This window comes from Camelina sativa, chromosome 17 (assembly GCF_030686135.1).
Source record: "Camelina sativa cultivar CO46 ecotype springtype chromosome 17, ASM3068613v1".
Classification (NCBI taxonomy): Eukaryota; Viridiplantae; Streptophyta; class Magnoliopsida; order Brassicales; family Brassicaceae; genus Camelina; species Camelina sativa.
The window spans coordinates 6,358,159-6,373,744 of record NC_141896.1 but is presented as its reverse complement, the minus strand read 5'-3'; the positions used below and the strand labels follow the sequence as shown (position 1 = coordinate 6,373,744).

Here is a 15,586-nt window from a genome sequence, read left to right as displayed (position 1 = left end):
CTGATGCCATGTCCTATTATCTCTACATATATGTACTATATTTAGATTTTTTTTTTTCTTTCATAATTGCTGTTTTAAAAAGGAGATAATTCTTTGATAACGAAGTAATTATGAGTTTTCCAATATTATTAAAAGCCTAGAGATATTTGAATTTTTTTTATCTATCAAGTTGAAATTCAAATATTTGTTTTTTTTTTTAGTTTTCTAAAATTCCATATTAATTTCAGTATGATTTTGGATTAGATTTTGAAAAAAAAAAAAGAGCTTTTGGATTAGATCAACCAATTTACGTTTCCCGAAAAGAGGTTTTGGGCCTATTATCTATGGTTGGGCTTCGTAGTTCAATTTCTTTTTAGCCCAGGTTAAATCAATTATAATTAAACCACCAATGAATTCCAAAAAAAAAAAAAAAAAAATCCAGTAAATCATATGCAGAAAATGTAAATTTGCTTGATCATGCGACGTAACACACGTTACGGAAGTAATGTATGTATAAAGTACACTAACAGTGATCTATAATTTTTTTAATTAAATTCTCTTTTAATTCCAATAGTATGACATCCACAAAACTTATTTTTATAAAAATCACACCATTTTTTCTTTAACATTCAATAATATGAAAAAATAAAATCACTCCTTTAAATGCTCAATTTATGTTTCTTTTATTATAGTCCTTCCACGTGATGTGTGATGCAAGAAAAATGATTAGACTGTATGTCGATAAAAGCATATTAGAGAAATTAATTATTAAAGTTATCAATCACTCCGAAGTAATTAATTATCAAAACCGCATATATTTTTATGCTAAAACGGTGATTTTACTGATACAAAATTCAAACGCAAACGCTGATCTAATAATATATTTTGCCAAACGAGACTGAATAGCGTCTAAAACTTGCGATTGAGAGACAACTGCAAAATCTGAATCACGTGCACGGTGCACGGTGCACCAACCCGCAGGGTATAAGTTTCTCTAACACTCTCCACCTTCTCCACTATTCGCTTTTAAACTTCCATAACTGTATCATTCCACACTCTCTAGTCCTCTCTAACCAACGAACTTCCAATTTCAAAATTCGAATTCGAATTTTCTAATTTTAAGCTTTCATCGGAGGAAAAAAAAATGAAGGAGATCGTGTCGAAGCGCAAGGCTGAGCCAACGCCGTTCCCTGGGAAGAAGCTCCGATCGACGCGTTTACGCCGGAAGAGAGCTCAGATCTCTCCCGTTGTTGTTCAATCACCTCTCTGGAGCAAACAAATCGGAGTCTCTGCTGCTTCTGTCGATTCCTGCTCCGATTTGCTTTTCGTAGCCGATGACAACGTTTCCTGTGGTTCGAGCAGAGTCGAGAAGACTCGAATTGAAGAGGTAGAAGTTTCTAAACCTGTTAGAGATGCGGTGAAGGAGACGGTTGGTGATTCGAAATTCCGGAGGATTACGAGGTCGTACGCTAAGCTACACAAGGAGAAGGAAGGAGATGAGATCGAAGTAAGCGAATCGTCTTGTGTTGATTCGAGTTCCGGTGCTGGATTGAGGAGTTTGAAGGTGAAAGGAAACGTCGGAGTAGAAACTAACGAGAACGACGAAATCTCTTACTCACGATCCGACGTTACCTTCGCTGAGCATGTCTCCAACAGCCGGAATTTGAATTTCGGATCGGAGAATAAGGAGAGCGACGTCGTTTCATTCATATCGGGAGTGGAGTACTGTTCCAAGCTTGCGAGTGTTACCGGAGGAGCTGATAACGAAGAAATTGAAATCTCCAAACCGATCAGCTTCGTGGAAGCTGATGATTCCTCTCTTGTATCGGCTAAGGAATCGAAGCCGGAGCTTGAGATAGTCGGATGCGTCTCTGATCTCGCTTGCTCTGAGAAGTTCTCGGACGAAGAGGTTTCCGATTCTCTGGAGGTTGATGAGTCATCCGAGCAGCGTTCAGAGATATATTCTCAGTATTCCGACTTCGATTGCTCGGATTACACTCCGTCGATATATTTCGACTCTGGTAGTGAATTCTCTGAGAAATCGTCCTCTGATTCTCCTATTTCGCATTCTCGCTCTCTGTACCTCGAGTTCAAGGAACAGTTCTGTAGATCCACAATTCCCAACGAATTGAGATCTTCTTGCCAGGAAGAAGTTCTCTCTCAAGTAAGTTGTATCATGCCTTCATATCTCTTGGAACAATTGCTAGTGGTTAGAGATTGAAAGATGTGGTTATAGGTTTTTAAAATTCAATCGATTACTAAGTCTGTTTTGATCTGGGACTTGCTCTGCTCTGTGTTCAATATTTGACTCTGAAATTGTGTTGTGGAATGGATCTTAAGTATACATTGTCGTTTTAGGTGCTAAGGTTTGATGATGAGGAGGTGGAAGAGAGCTATCAAAGGCTGAGGGAAAGAGAGAGGAGTCATGCCTATATGCGGGACTGTGCTAAGGCTTACTGTTCCAGGATGGACCATACTGATGTCATCACACGTCTACGCTGCATCATGGTTCAATGGATTGTGAAGGTGAATATTATCTTTCTGTTCATTTGCATGTTTGATCTCTGAATGTTGAAGGTCGGAAATATGTATCAGTAGCAGAAGGGAATGAATATTCGGAGATCTTGTTCCTGGTTTTAAGAATGTTTTAGCCTAAAGAAGTCTATATAGCTTACTTTGGAATCTTTTAAAGGTTTATGTATAAGTAAGCTATGGTATTCTGTGTTGCTGATTGTCTTCTCTCTGATTACAAGCAGCAATGTTCTGAAATGGAGCTTCACCAAGAGACATTGTTTCTAGGAGTTGGTCTGTTGGATCGATTCCTGAGCAAAGGATTATTCAAAAGCGAAAGGACTCTAATACTAGTTGGGATTGCGAGTCTTACTCTTGCCACCAGAATTGAAGAAAATCAACCTTACAACAGGTACCAACCCTTCCCTCTCCATTATTGTGACTTCCAGTGTTCATTAGATAACTGTTCTGAATAGGAAAAAGATTATGAACTGAGTATTATAGTCAACCAAATCAGGAACCTAATACTGGTCTAATGCAAACCCTTCTTGTTTTCTGTAAGCAATTACTGAATTGGCTTTTCATGTGTGTCGAAAATTGGATTATGTTTCTCAAAAAACTCTTTACTGCAAAACGTTGTAGTTCTATATTCTTCAGCTGCTCACCTGATACTTCTTCTTTTTTTTATTAAGCATCCGGAAAGGGAACTTCAGAATTCAGAACCTAAAATATAGCCGGCATGAAGTAGTGGCAATGGAGTGGCTGGTTCAAGAAGTCCTCAACTTCAAATGCTTCACACCCACAATCTTTAACTTCTTGTGGTAAAACCTCTCTTACTATATATTTCCATGTTCCAAGACACATATACACACAGAAAGAGACATCTCACTATTATTAATACATTGCAGGTTCTACTTAAAAGCTGCTCGAGCCAATCCAGAAGTTGAAAGGAAAGCCAAATCCCTGGCTATTACCTCACTATCCGACCACACTCAACTCTGTTTTTGGCCCTCAACTGTAGCTGCTGCACTCGTAGTTCTCGCCTGCATCGAACACAACAAAATCTCTGCATACCAACGAGTCATAAAGGTATCAGTCCCTTCAACAACACTTTAATAACCTTTTAGTTTCGAAAACTATACAAAGAATATTCACAATCCCAAAACCTCCCTTTCTCTCTCTCTCCCTTCAGGTCCATGTTAGAACAACAGATAACGAGTTGCCTGAATGCGTCAAGGTAGCTTTAACATCACTCTCAATCTCTCATCATATACAAATCTCAATTTCTCCCCTAAAGTAAAGTAAGTGACTGTGTTCAAATTGGTGATTCCTATACAACAGAGTCTGGACTGGTTGCTTGGGCAGTAAGCAATCAAAAAGGAGCAACAACCGTAAAACCAGGATACAGTATACTCCGATACGTACACACAGGTTATGATTACCATTCACAAAACAAACACAAGGTAAAGTAATAAGAAATTCCTCTACAGATTTATATACTTAATCGAGCTGGACTTTACTTAGTTAGCTCTTGGGAAACTAGTATACCAATTATTAGGCCACCATTTGTGTCGACAAAAACATATATTCTCTTAATTTCCCCCAATACATTATACTAGCATATTAAATATTTCCTTGTTCAAAATTTCCTCTTTATTACGTCTGAAAGATTTCTGTTTTTCTATTACTCAATTTGGTTAGAAGATGAAAGCTTCTGATCTCTAATATGAATAAGCTTACCAAGTCCAACTTAAAAGAAAAGAGAGAGAAGTAACCGAATTTAACGAAGTATTTGACAAGGATAATAGTTTTATTCGCGCACTCTCTATAGAATACACTATCTCCCATCAATATACAGCCTATCACTTGGTAAGCACTAAGGAGAGACTAGCGTCTCTAAATAAGGCATAGGGAAAATACGACGTAAAGCATTTACCAGAAGAGATGCGATAACAAGTACAGTATGGTTTTTGGTACCACAGAGTGTTCCACGTTGGACAGCAATAATTATCTATTGTATACGTCATAAATTAAAGTCTATCGATATATAATTATGTATGTCATTAAGTAGTCATGATCAACACATACCTTAAAAAAGAAAAGAAAAAAAAAAAAGACATCTGTGTTGGAGTAACATGAATAATTGATCAAGTACCAAACAAATTACATTGGTAAGGAGAGACTAGCGTCTCAAAATAAGGCATACCAAAAGAAGCCGTACAACGAAGAGAAAAGGTTTGATGCCAAGTATGGTCTCTGTAATTGTAGAGTCCCCAGAAGTCATAGTAATAATCTGTGATGATGACATAGTTGTTGATCGTCGCCATCGGAATGATCCTTCTGTACCTTTCTAGTGACGAATGAAAATCAGAAAAATCTATGGAATGCATCATTTCCCACGATCTCATGTTTATATCTAGACCCCATACTCGGAGTAAAGTGTCGTTGTTGTTGAAGATGCATACGCGATGGTTTAGAACATGAATGCCCGATTTACCGGAGGAGTATGTAAACCCGATATATGGACTAATTGAAAAGCTTTGAAACTTCTCTGTGTGAAGATCAAAAGCTAGTACCTTAGCTTTTTTCCGATCAGATCCAGTGTCGCCGCCGTGGGTGAAACAGTAGAGTACTCCATCCAAGTGTAGTATAGAATGTTCGTATTTAACTCGACAATCATGAGGCGGATCTACGGCTTTCCACGTAGTAGAGTCAAGAGCAAAAACCATGCACTTGGTAGATTCACCCACCTTTTCGTCACCCCACTTGAAATAACACACAACCTTATACCTTCGTCTCTCATTCATGTTCTCTCTTCCGATCCCTAGCAAAGTATAATTTCTACGCGTATCTGTTACAAGAAACATACCCTAACTTATAAACAGGCTTAATTAATAATTATTACTATAATAAAGAACAAATTCATCGACTAAAAGTAATTTGGAGACCTTTAATTATCAAAAAAAAAAGAAGGGGATTCATCATACCGTCAGAGATACTATTGGTGGGATAAGGAAGATTGCGGCAACAAGTGGTGGCAGGATTTAAAAGGCTCATATCAGTATCGGAGTAGAGACCGAACAAACCATCGCAAGGGTAGGAGATTTTGGAATCTCCAAAATATTGCAAAGGAGTCATGGGTGGGTATGGAGATATTTCATGTGAGATTCCATTGGTAGAAAACAACATAGTGTCAAAAGCTACAAGGTTGGTTCTTGTTTCACATGATATTGCCAGGATTCTCGCTAATTGACTTCCTAGAGATTTCTGAATCCCAATGTGTCTCTCTAGGAAACGCTTTGATTCTATGGTCTTTCTCCATTCTCTCGACACGGCTTTGAATCTCATGAGCGATTTCACCGGAAGGTTCAGCAGCAGAATATCTTCTACTATCTCTTGCGGAATGTGTATCCAACTTCTTTTTTTCCCTTGATTCATCTCTACGACCCAAACTAGGTCAAAACAAAACAATTTTATTATATAAATTTTGGTTTATATAGTTGTTAAAAAACTCATATTACCGGGAACGGGGGAAAATCTTTTTATAATATTTTAAAAAGTAAAAACCTTTACCAATTAAAATTAGAAGATCATATTAATATAAATCTAAAAAATACATATTTAACTTTTTTTTAAATGTAAATAAATATCTCATTCAGACTCAAATTAAATTAAAGGAAAATTTGTGATTAATTACGAATTCCTAAAAGAATAATGACAATATACAAAAGAAAGATTAAAAAGGAAAATATGGAATTAATTCTCTAGCGATTCGGTTAATCATGTAGAATCTTTTAATTAATGTTTGGTTGCCAAAAATAAAAATAATTGTTGTTAAGTTAAAAGTTTTAATGAAAGTTTAACTCCAGTAATATTCGACAATTCATTCAATTGTTAATTGAAGTAATAACATTTGTGAGTTCATGCGATTCCATGAATCTAAACCCATTGTAAGTTACATGATTAATCACATCTTCATTTTTATTGTCTTTAATATATAGTTTTACCCCGATCCGTTGTAATATAAAACAAATGAAGGGAGTGATACTATTACAATTACCTCATTTTGTTACTAAAGATAACATATAGGAGCAGATTTCTTAATATTATTAACTATCATATTAATGAAAATGATATGAAAATGATGTTAAAAGTTTTGACCAACATTTCATTCTAACTGCATGTTATATTTCTAATTCAAAATAACTAAGCTTTTCTATGCTATGACCATTTATTTGTATGTTATTTTTGCGTTGGTTTAATTGTGTTTAGATAAATAATGATGTTTTAGTCTAAAAATATTCAGAAAATAAACTTTTATAATGTTGATAAAGCGAAAAATGAATTGTAAAAGCTAAGTAGTTTCTTCAACACCACAAAAACAAAAACCAACACATAACAAAACAATCATTGGTAAGCTAATACATTTGCCGAAGAAAACGCGTGCAACAGCAAAACCATTGATATGACGCTTCGCTCTTTTTTCCAAAGATGGCCGATGGAAATAAAGTAGCCTCATCTGAATAAAGTAGCCTCTTCTCTGCTACTTTATTTCCATTGGCCGTCCCTCTCGTTGTTCAGTTATTTGACAGGTATCTTGCATCGATCTCACAGGCTGATCTGGTGAATGCTCTAGAGCCTCGTAAAGTTGTTGCGTGTGCACTACATATAGCATCGTAAGTTTTCAAATTTTGGTTTTGATTTCTTCAGAAAACGAAAGCATGATTTATGTTTCTAACCTATTTTGTTTCTGTAGGAGACACTTTTTTAGCCAATCTTTTTTTTAAAAAATTGACAAGTCCTAGACCCCATTACATTTATTAGTGATATGTTGACATGGCAATTTGCTATTGGTTTTTCAAAATATAAAATTTGATGTGGAAGAAGCACCAAGGTGTCTTATATGGTAGATGTGTGCTATATATTTGGATATATTTAGCTGATGTCACATGCACCTTTCAAAAATATTCGAGATTTGAAACAACCAAAATTCTGAAACTTTAAATCGTAATTAAAAACATATTAATTTCGATCCTACATCTATGTTTTTATAAAACCGGGAAGAAAAAAGAAACAGAACAAAGCAATTTAGTTGAAAATTCTCTTAACAAGATGTGCATGCGTGCTCTTTTACGAAATAAACTATGCACACGTAGTTCACCTTGGGTATAGAGCAACTCCAATGGTTGGATCCAATTTATGGGGTCCAACTACATTTATAATTGAAAAAAAATACAAATCTCAAAAGTTAGAAACTTATGAGTGTTTATTAGTTTTGGCAGACCAATGGTAGAACACCTAATGAGGGTCTAAAAATTTCAATTTAGAAAACTTGTGTATAAGTAAAAGTCATAACACTTTACACACACTCTAAACAAAACTTATCTTGTTCCCCACATCCTGCTAAAGCTTGCTAAACCGGCCTACTAAGGAAACTTTGATTCTTCAGTTCAGGTTTCCCATGATCCAAGAGAGTTACGACCTTTGCTGTAGCCTATAACTACTGTGACACCACTTGCTCGTTTACAAATTAACCAGGAAGGAGAAGATGGTTATAACTAGTATTGTTTACAACGAATTCCACCGAACGATGAAGTTTATTGAGGAGATAGATTTAACTCACTGAGTATAAAGTTTGGCAGGTTCGATTCTGCTGGTTTAGGCTTGGCCACTTCAATTGTGACCTCAGTTGAAGAATCGTTTGAGAATCCTAGCTTCTGCATTGTTTATTCTAATCTTTTCCCATTTGTCAGATACAGATAACCAATTGAACAGATGAAGCGGGTTTAGTATCACGCAGATCATGCCTTGTTATAAGAGTTAGAAGCATAAAGAAGAACGTAGTGTAAATTTAGATATTAGGGTTACTTACTTAGTGTCTCCAATGATGATGCCTTGTTATAAACCGCACTACCCGCACGCCTTCTTGTACGTGTTCTTGCGGAACCTAGATTCTTGCCTGAAGCAAATACAAAATTTAATTAAATCCAACGAGAAGTGAAATCATCTTAGTGGCAGCAGAGTTTAGATGGATGCTGAGTTTGTGAGTATTGTGAACTGACCTCTCTTATTTTGTTAAGAAATCATCGTCAACAAGCTTCTTTAGCAATGCATACTGAAGGAGACAGAGAGAAACAAGTTATCAGCACACGTTCAAACAAGAATGTGATAACAACACTACTCGACAAGCTGATATGTTGGAATATTGTAAGCAGATTTGGACAAACAAAATTAAGATGGTAATGCTGATACCAACTAATGTATTATCCATCCCAAACGAAAGATATAAAACTATGTAGCAGAATCATGAAACAGAAGGAACACCAATTATTCTGTTTCTAACAACCTTGGAGCAAACTTATTTGTGAAAACAAAGGAGGTCAGAAGAGATTAAAAAAAAGAACCTGCGATTCAGCGCGCACCACTGCTCTAACAAGGTCGTTATAGTCTTCAATACTAAGCGGAGGGAAAAGAAAAGGCCTACGAGCATAAAGCCGCATAAGCATGAGAGAAACTGTTAATGGAATGGGAGAAGTTAAGATTTGGAGAAAGAGTGTAAACAGTAACGACATCTGCATTACATTGGACATATTGACAAGCTAACACAAATCTTACAGTGTCCAAACCTCGTAAATAGAATCGCCTGTCTATAAAAGCTAATGAAGCAGCATTGAAGACTGATCTTGGTTTCTCCAACTTTGGTGGACTTGGAGACCATGTCTCATATCCCATATAAGTCTCATCAACGTCAACAGGTTGTAACTCTACGTTAAGAAACAAAATTTTAGCAAACCATCTCTTATAGAGCCACAAATTTGGAAATTAGACAAGTACAATCCATTACCACCAAAAAACAAAAACAAAATAAAAAAGAGAGCTTTTGATAAGTAAGTTTGGTTCGAAACTAGACAGATTTGATAAGCAAATATCGAATTAAGTGATTCAATTCCGAGTTCAAGAGTCCACCTTTACTAGGAGGACGCTTCAGCAAATCGGCGACGAGAGTTAGAGAGAGACGATGAACAGACAGCGGTCCAAATTTTTTTTTTCTTTTTCTACTAATACAAATATTTTGGCCAGTATAAATATGACACGTAGGTGTGTCTAAATATTTCTAAAAAATCCAAATATGGAACCGGGTTCAGACTAAAAATGCATTATTGATTTTTTTTTTTTGACGATTTAGGCTTTGACACCCCTCATTGGCTCCCATAAAAAGTATGACCATTTATACTTTATAGCAGTAATAATAGAAAATAAATATACATTATAAGCGCTTAGCAAATAGCTCAAGTAAATATCTCATTCATACTCAAACTAAAGTAAAGGAAAAATGTGTGCTTAATTACTAATCCTATAAGGATAATGAAAAAATATATAGAAGAAATATTTAAAAGAAAAATCTATAAATAATTCTCTAGCGGTTGGGTTAAATCATGTAGAATTTTTTAACTAATGTTTGGTTGCTAAAAATAAAAATAATTGTTGTTAATTTAAAAGCTTTAATGCTTTAACTCCCGTAATTTTCGACGATTCAATTGTTTATTGAAGTAATAACATTTGTGAGTTCATGCGATTCGATGAATCTAACCCCATTGTAAGTTACATGATTAATTACATCTTCATTTTTATTGTCTTTAATATATTATTATTTGACAGAGTTTTTACCCTGATCAAAAACAAATGAAGCAAGTGATACTAGTACAATAACCTCATTTTGTTACTCAAGATTTTTTTTTTTTTTGTATATAAATTTTGTTACTCAAGATAACATATAGGAGCGGATTTCTTAATATTATTCACTATCATAATAAATGAAAATGATGTTAAAAGTTTTAACCAACATTTCATTTTAACTGCATGTTATATTTTATAATGAAAAATAACTAAACTTTCCTATGCTATGAGCCTATGACCATTTTATTTGTATGTTATTTTAGCCTTGGTTTAATTGTGTTTAAATAAAGAATGATATTTTAGTCTTAAAATATTCAGAAAATAAATATTTGTAATGTTGATAAAGCAAAAAAATGAATTGTAAAAGCTAAGTAGTTTCTTCAACACCACAAAAATAGAAACCAACACATAACCAAACAATAATTGGTAAACTAATACATTTGCCGAAGAAAACGCGTGCAATAACAAAAATAAATAGATTGCAGTAGCTTTGAGCACTGTAGATCTAATAGAGATAACTATGTGATGTAAAAACAGAACAATTTTAACTATAAGTTATAAAAAAAAAGTACACGTTAATATTGATTGATTTTCTATTTTTTTGAGATTTAACGATATACAAATCTAACTTATATTATAAAAAAACAAAACTAAGAAGATTAGTTTTATATATTTTGTATAGTAAAGAGAGCTTCTAAGATTTTTATGTTATAACTCACAATGCTATCAGCCTCTTCCATAAAAATAGCCTCAACAAATAGGTTTGTTGTTGGTTTATGTAACCGATAATCAATTGTCTTGAGGATTGAGTGTGTAGACCTCTACAAACTTCTTCCTATAGATGTATTATTGTGATTATATGATAGAGCATGAAAACCAAATCTTAACTGCGACTTGCTTACATTTACTGATACATTAAGAAAATTAAAACCATTTCCATAAATAAATCCAGTAATGCAAATATACAGTAAATAATTAATTCTTATACTGATTACATGCAGGGGCGGATCTACGTGGTAACGGGGTGGGGCACGTGCCCCACACTACTTTAAGTTTTATTTATGTAGGTCTTAACATTGTAACACCTTTTTCATTTATATGATATTTACAAGTTTAGCAAAAAAATATCCATTAGCCCATTTGGTAACAAGATGCCCCATGCTGAGTCTCTAGACATTGGTTCGATGCCCAAGAATTCAAATTTCTTTTGGTTTTCTTTACCTTTTTGTTTAATTTTGTTTGCCACGTTTTATTCTCCTTTTAATGTTTTTTCTACTTCATACATGTTTTTATTCTTTGTTATGATTGATGCTTTTTTCTTATTCCATTTTATCGTGTCTGAAATTATGTTCATTCAGTTTTTATTTTATCTTTCTAATTCCATTTTAACTTTGATAAAATAAAATATAAAGATTACATTTGAACTGAAAAATGTTAGTAAAATGAGTAACTTAGTAAACATTTTATTATTGTCTTTGTGGTTAATTTCAAATAGAGTTTAAATTTTGTGCTAGTTTAGAAATGTAAATTCAAATCATACTTTTACAGACAAATTTTATGTTTATTGAGATTTGTAACTGAGCAATTAAATAATTTTATATGATATATCATATATCATATATGTAGTAGAGTATATTTAGAAACCAAAATAAATTGGTGTTATGTCAAAAAAGAAGAAACAATTGATGTTTTTTTGGATTTCATATTTTTAAAAATATTCTAAAATATTTAAAATTATCTTTCTTTAATATTTATAATATTAATATAAATTTTTTTTGTTATATATAGTAGGTGTCCCAGACAGATTAATTTTCTAGATCCGCCACTGATTACATGCAATGCAATGCAAATCAGCATAGTCTATGTAATAACTTTGTTACACAAAATGTCAACGCTTATGCTCAGATGCTTACAAAACAAATAAAAGAATATGACAAGTTGGGGGCATCAATAATAATACGTTACGTGTTGACTTTTATTAAATTAAAAAAATTGTTTGATATATTCGGACCTGGTCCAACATTGTCCCTTTATATTCATTCTTGAGACGTAAATCACCTCAATAGTAGTATTATTGTATTATACTAGTTTTGAAAGTTCTGATAATCTAGTACTTAATAATCATTTATATATCTTGTATCCATATATATAATATGTGTATCCACATCTTTTTTTTGTTCAGCTTCATTCGTTTACATTGTTTTGATTATTTCAGAGGCAGAGAGAAAAAAAAAAAAAAAATTCTTCAAACGTGGTAAAGTTCAATCGATGTAAATTTCTGTTTTATTTTTTCATTGGACTAATAGAACATAAACAAGGATTTATATACTCAAAAGACGAGACTTATTTTTGTCAAAATTGCTCTTACCCGAGAACAAAACAAAACTGTTTTTATTTTAGCGTATCGAACGAAGCATGACTTAAAAACCGCGTTTAGTGACTCGTGTGAACACTTTAGAACAAAACAATAAAATAAAACAGCCGTTAACTTATTATGCCTGAACTTGCCGAATATTTAAAGACAAAAGTACCCTCACTCCTCTCACATTATTACATTTTTTGCCATTGAGACGACCAAACTTTTTCCCACTGTTTTCACCATCTCTCTCTCTCTCTGCTTCGTAAAATCCACTCTCTCTCTCTCTCTCTCTCTCTCTCTCCATCTATCTCTTTCTCTCTCTCTCTCTCTCTCTCTCTCTCTTCCAACGCCATGATCGGAGAGAAAGATTTCGCCGGAGATGGAGAGTGTTCTCGAACCAAAACATCAAAGCCACGATTCTCTAATCTAAGCAACCAAAACCATCACCTGCAGCAAGATGACAAAACCGGTCTGTATCATCAGAAAGGCGTCGACTTTCTCAGCGTCCGGTCCAATAACCTCGACGGGTTCTCTTCGAAATCATCGCCAAGATCAGGCAACGAGCTCACTCTCAGCTACCTCTGCGAAAACCGTGATAAAATCTCTGAAAGTCTCGGTCAAAAGGGGAAAGAAGTTGTAACCTTTTCCGAGAATAATTCAAGCTACGATGACAAATGGGTCGAGAGAGATTTCTTCAATCTGAGAGATATGAATCCCAATTCCTCCAAACGAAAAGCTCACGACGAAGAAGCTGAAGCTGAAGCACCAGGGGATGAAGAAGAAGAAGACAAGAAAAGCAACAAAATCGAAACTTTAAATCTCTCTTTAGCTTTACCTGACGTGTCTCTGTCTTTAACGGCTTCAAACGCCGTGAAAAGGCCGAGGGTGACGACTAGCGAGAGAACAACGACGTCGTTCTCTAACGATTTCACGGCGACGGCTCCGTCTATGTCCTACTCTTACTCTCACCCTTTCTCTCACAACATCAGCTGCTCCATGACTCGTAACTCCACAGATTTCGATTGCTCCGTTGGTAAAGACGACCATATCTGGTGCGCCGGCGAAGGAACCAACGGATCTGTTCATAGCCGATTCAGACCAATCGGTGACGGCGGCGTCGCGCTCCTCGCTAACAATCCGGTTTCTAATAAACCTTCGTGCTCCTCTGATTACTCTTTCTTCCCTTCGGAGTTACCAGCTCGGCCGGGGAACGAAGTCGCCATCTCCGGCGATTCGAGGAAGAAAGTTACAAACTTGGAAGATAACGATACGGTTAGATCGGAGAGGGTGTTATACGACATCGTTTCGAAGTCGATATCTTCTGTGGCTTTGATTATTCAAGGGATGGCTGATGAGACTCTTGAATCAGCTAAAGAGTATCTGAGGAACTTGATTGATTCACCTGAGAAGAAAGAGAAGCTGACGAATCTTCAAAGCCAGATTGATAAAAGATCTGATCTTTGCAAAGAGACGTTATCGAAATGTGTTAAAGATCAGCTTGACATACTCGTAGCTGTGAGAACAGGGCTTAAGTATTTCCTCTCTGGTAAGATCAGAATCCCTATGAACGAATTGGTTGAGATCTTTCTCTTCTTGAGATGTAGGAATGTGAATTGTAAGAGTCTTTTGCCTGTTGATGACTGTGAATGCAAGATCTGTTCCAACAACAAAGGCTTTTGTAGCTCTTGTATGTGTCCCGTTTGTTTGAGGTTTGATTCAGCTAGTAATACTTGTAGTTGGGTTGGTTGTGATGTTTGTTCGCATTGGTGTCATGCTGCTTGTGGGATTCAGAAGAATTTGATCAAACCGGGACATAGTTTGAAAGGTCCTAGAGGTACGACTGAGATGATGTTTCATTGTATTGGATGTGCTCACAAATCAGAGATGTTTGGATTCGTTAAGGATGTTTTCGTGTGTTGCGCCAAGAATTGGGGACTTGAGACTCTCATCAAGGAGCTTGATTGTGTTAGAAAGGTTTTCCGAGGAAGTGAGGATGCTAAAGGCAAAGCTTTGCACCTTAAAGCCAATGAAATGGTTAAGAAGTTAGAGAGTAAACAGATCTCCCCGCTTGATGCTTCTAACTTCATCATTCAGTTCTTCAACTGTAAGTTCACTCTTGTAATCATGGTTTAGATCAAAGATTAGGAAACCTTTGAACCTTATGGATTCTATAGATTGAAGTTTGATTCTTTGCTTCACAATTTCTTGCAGATGCAGAGTCGGTACAAGACATTCCAGATCCCCCGAGAGAGCTAACAGTTGCAGCAGAGACAAGCTACAGAAAAGACGAGGCATCCGTGACGCCTTCGACAGCCAAGGATCAGAAGAAGAAGAGCTTTGCGTTAACTGATGCAATGATGAACAGTTTTGATAGTTTAGAGAGCATGGTGAGAATAAAGGAGGCTGAAACAAGAATGTTCCAGAAGAAAGCGGATGAGGCGAGAATAGAGGCGGAGAGTTTTAAGAGAATGATAGAAATGAAGACGGAGAAGATGGAGGAAGAGTACACAGAGAAGCTAGCGCGTCTGTGTCTGCAGGAGACAGAGGAGAGGAGGAGGACTAAGCTGGAAGAGCTTAAGAAGCTTGAGAACTCGCACTGCGATTACAGGAACATGAAGCTAAGAATGGAGGCTGAGATTGCAGGATTGTTGAAGAGAATGGAAGTTACAAGACAACAATTGGTATGAAGGAATCTGTAAAAACAGAGCCTTCCATGTCTCTGCTTCTTCCTTTTTATTTTTATTTTTTTTTGGGAAATGTCAAATTAATGATAAATGTTTTATTTGTTTCTCTGGGTACTATCTTTTTCTTTTTCCAATCTATATAACTTTCGTTTTTTTTTTGCTTATATACATATTTTCTATGATTATATAAAATACATGTATTTTGTGTATAAAGTAGATCACTTATACTACCGTATATGAAAATGAAAGGACAGCTAGTAGATAAAATTATTGGTACTGATATATATTTCATTTCATGACTTTTGCAGAATATATTCTAACCCTAAATAAAATTATTTATAAAAATATTACATTGAGAAAGAGTATAAGAATGGTA

General features: G+C 35.2%; 4 protein-coding genes across 6 annotated transcripts; 2 read left to right on the top strand and 2 right to left on the bottom strand.

The window, feature by feature from the left end:
* Positions 1 to 993: 993 nt before the first annotated feature.
* Positions 994 to 4,158, top strand: LOC104755780 (cyclin-SDS-like). The gene is made up of 7 exons (XM_010478243.3): positions 994 to 2,143; positions 2,338 to 2,505; positions 2,736 to 2,902; positions 3,183 to 3,311; positions 3,399 to 3,579; positions 3,683 to 3,727; positions 3,832 to 4,158. Exons 1-7 carry the CDS (start codon positions 1,124 to 1,126, stop codon positions 3,856 to 3,858), a joined length of 1,737 nt encoding a protein of 578 aa, XP_010476545.3. The 5' UTR covers positions 994 to 1,123; the 3' UTR covers positions 3,859 to 4,158.
* Positions 4,159 to 4,518: 360 nt separating this feature from the next.
* LOC147923360 (F-box protein At1g11270-like) lies at positions 4,519 to 5,953 on the bottom strand. The gene is made up of 2 exons (XM_087495748.1): positions 5,478 to 5,953; positions 4,519 to 5,341 (listed from the first exon to the last, which is right to left on the bottom strand). Exons 1-2 carry the CDS (start codon positions 5,926 to 5,928, stop codon positions 4,638 to 4,640), a joined length of 1,155 nt encoding a protein of 384 aa, XP_087351874.1. The 5' UTR covers positions 5,929 to 5,953; the 3' UTR covers positions 4,519 to 4,637.
* Positions 5,954 to 7,661: 1,708 nt separating this feature from the next.
* Positions 7,662 to 9,541, bottom strand: LOC104755779 (uncharacterized). 3 transcript variants are annotated; one of them, XR_015587024.1, is made up of 6 exons: positions 9,457 to 9,541; positions 9,117 to 9,254; positions 8,895 to 9,004; positions 8,553 to 8,605; positions 8,114 to 8,449; positions 7,662 to 8,004 (listed from the first exon to the last, which is right to left on the bottom strand). XR_015587024.1 is itself a non-coding variant. In XM_087495750.1 (5 exons), the coding sequence occupies exons 2-4, from the start codon at positions 9,220 to 9,222 to the stop codon at positions 8,558 to 8,560; spliced, it is 264 nt and encodes an 87-aa protein (XP_087351876.1). In that variant the 5' UTR covers positions 9,223 to 9,254; positions 9,457 to 9,527; the 3' UTR covers positions 7,662 to 8,449; positions 8,553 to 8,557. The 3 variants fall into 3 exon arrangements, 1 of the variants encoding a protein (XP_087351876.1); XR_015587023.1 differs by having other exon boundaries at positions 7,662 to 8,226; positions 8,363 to 8,449; positions 9,457 to 9,527; XM_087495750.1 differs by having other exon boundaries at positions 7,662 to 8,449; positions 9,457 to 9,527.
* Positions 9,542 to 12,641: 3,100 nt separating this feature from the next.
* LOC104755778 (protein OBERON 3) lies at positions 12,642 to 15,374 on the top strand. The gene is made up of 2 exons (XM_010478242.3): positions 12,642 to 14,630; positions 14,738 to 15,374. Exons 1-2 carry the CDS (start codon positions 12,878 to 12,880, stop codon positions 15,211 to 15,213), a joined length of 2,229 nt encoding a protein of 742 aa, XP_010476544.1. The 5' UTR covers positions 12,642 to 12,877; the 3' UTR covers positions 15,214 to 15,374.
* Positions 15,375 to 15,586: the final 212 nt, after the last annotated feature.

Excerpts from the sequence above, each read along its gene's own strand:
- LOC104755780 (XM_010478243.3), top strand. The coding sequence starts at position 1,124 with ATGAAGGAGATCGTGTCGAAGCGCAAGGCTGAGCCAACGCCGTTCCCT. Across the intron at positions 3,312-3,398 it reads ACAATCTTTAACTTCTTGTG|GTTCTACTTAAAAGCTGCTC; the intron begins GTAAAACCTCTC and ends AATACATTGCAG. Across the intron at positions 3,728-3,831 it reads AGTTGCCTGAATGCGTCAAG|AGTCTGGACTGGTTGCTTGG; the intron begins GTAGCTTTAACA and ends CCTATACAACAG.
- LOC147923360 (XM_087495748.1), bottom strand. The coding sequence starts at position 5,928 with ATGAATCAAGGGAAAAAAAGAAGTTGGATACACATTCCGCAAGAGATA. Across the intron at positions 5,342-5,477 it reads CACCAATAGTATCTCTGACG|ATACGCGTAGAAATTATACT; the intron begins GTATGATGAATC and ends TTCTTGTAACAG.
- LOC104755779 (XM_087495750.1), bottom strand. The coding sequence starts at position 9,222 with ATGGGATATGAGACATGGTCTCCAAGTCCACCAAAGTTGGAGAAACCA. Across the intron at positions 9,005-9,116 it reads CAGGCGATTCTATTTACGAG|TTTCTCTCATGCTTATGCGG; the intron begins GTTTGGACACTG and ends TTCCATTAACAG. Across the intron at positions 8,606-8,894 it reads TGGTGCGCGCTGAATCGCAG|TATGCATTGCTAAAGAAGCT; the intron begins GTTCTTTTTTTT and ends TGTCTCCTTCAG.
- LOC104755778 (XM_010478242.3), top strand. The coding sequence starts at position 12,878 with ATGATCGGAGAGAAAGATTTCGCCGGAGATGGAGAGTGTTCTCGAACC. Across the intron at positions 14,631-14,737 it reads CATCATTCAGTTCTTCAACT|ATGCAGAGTCGGTACAAGAC; the intron begins GTAAGTTCACTC and ends AATTTCTTGCAG.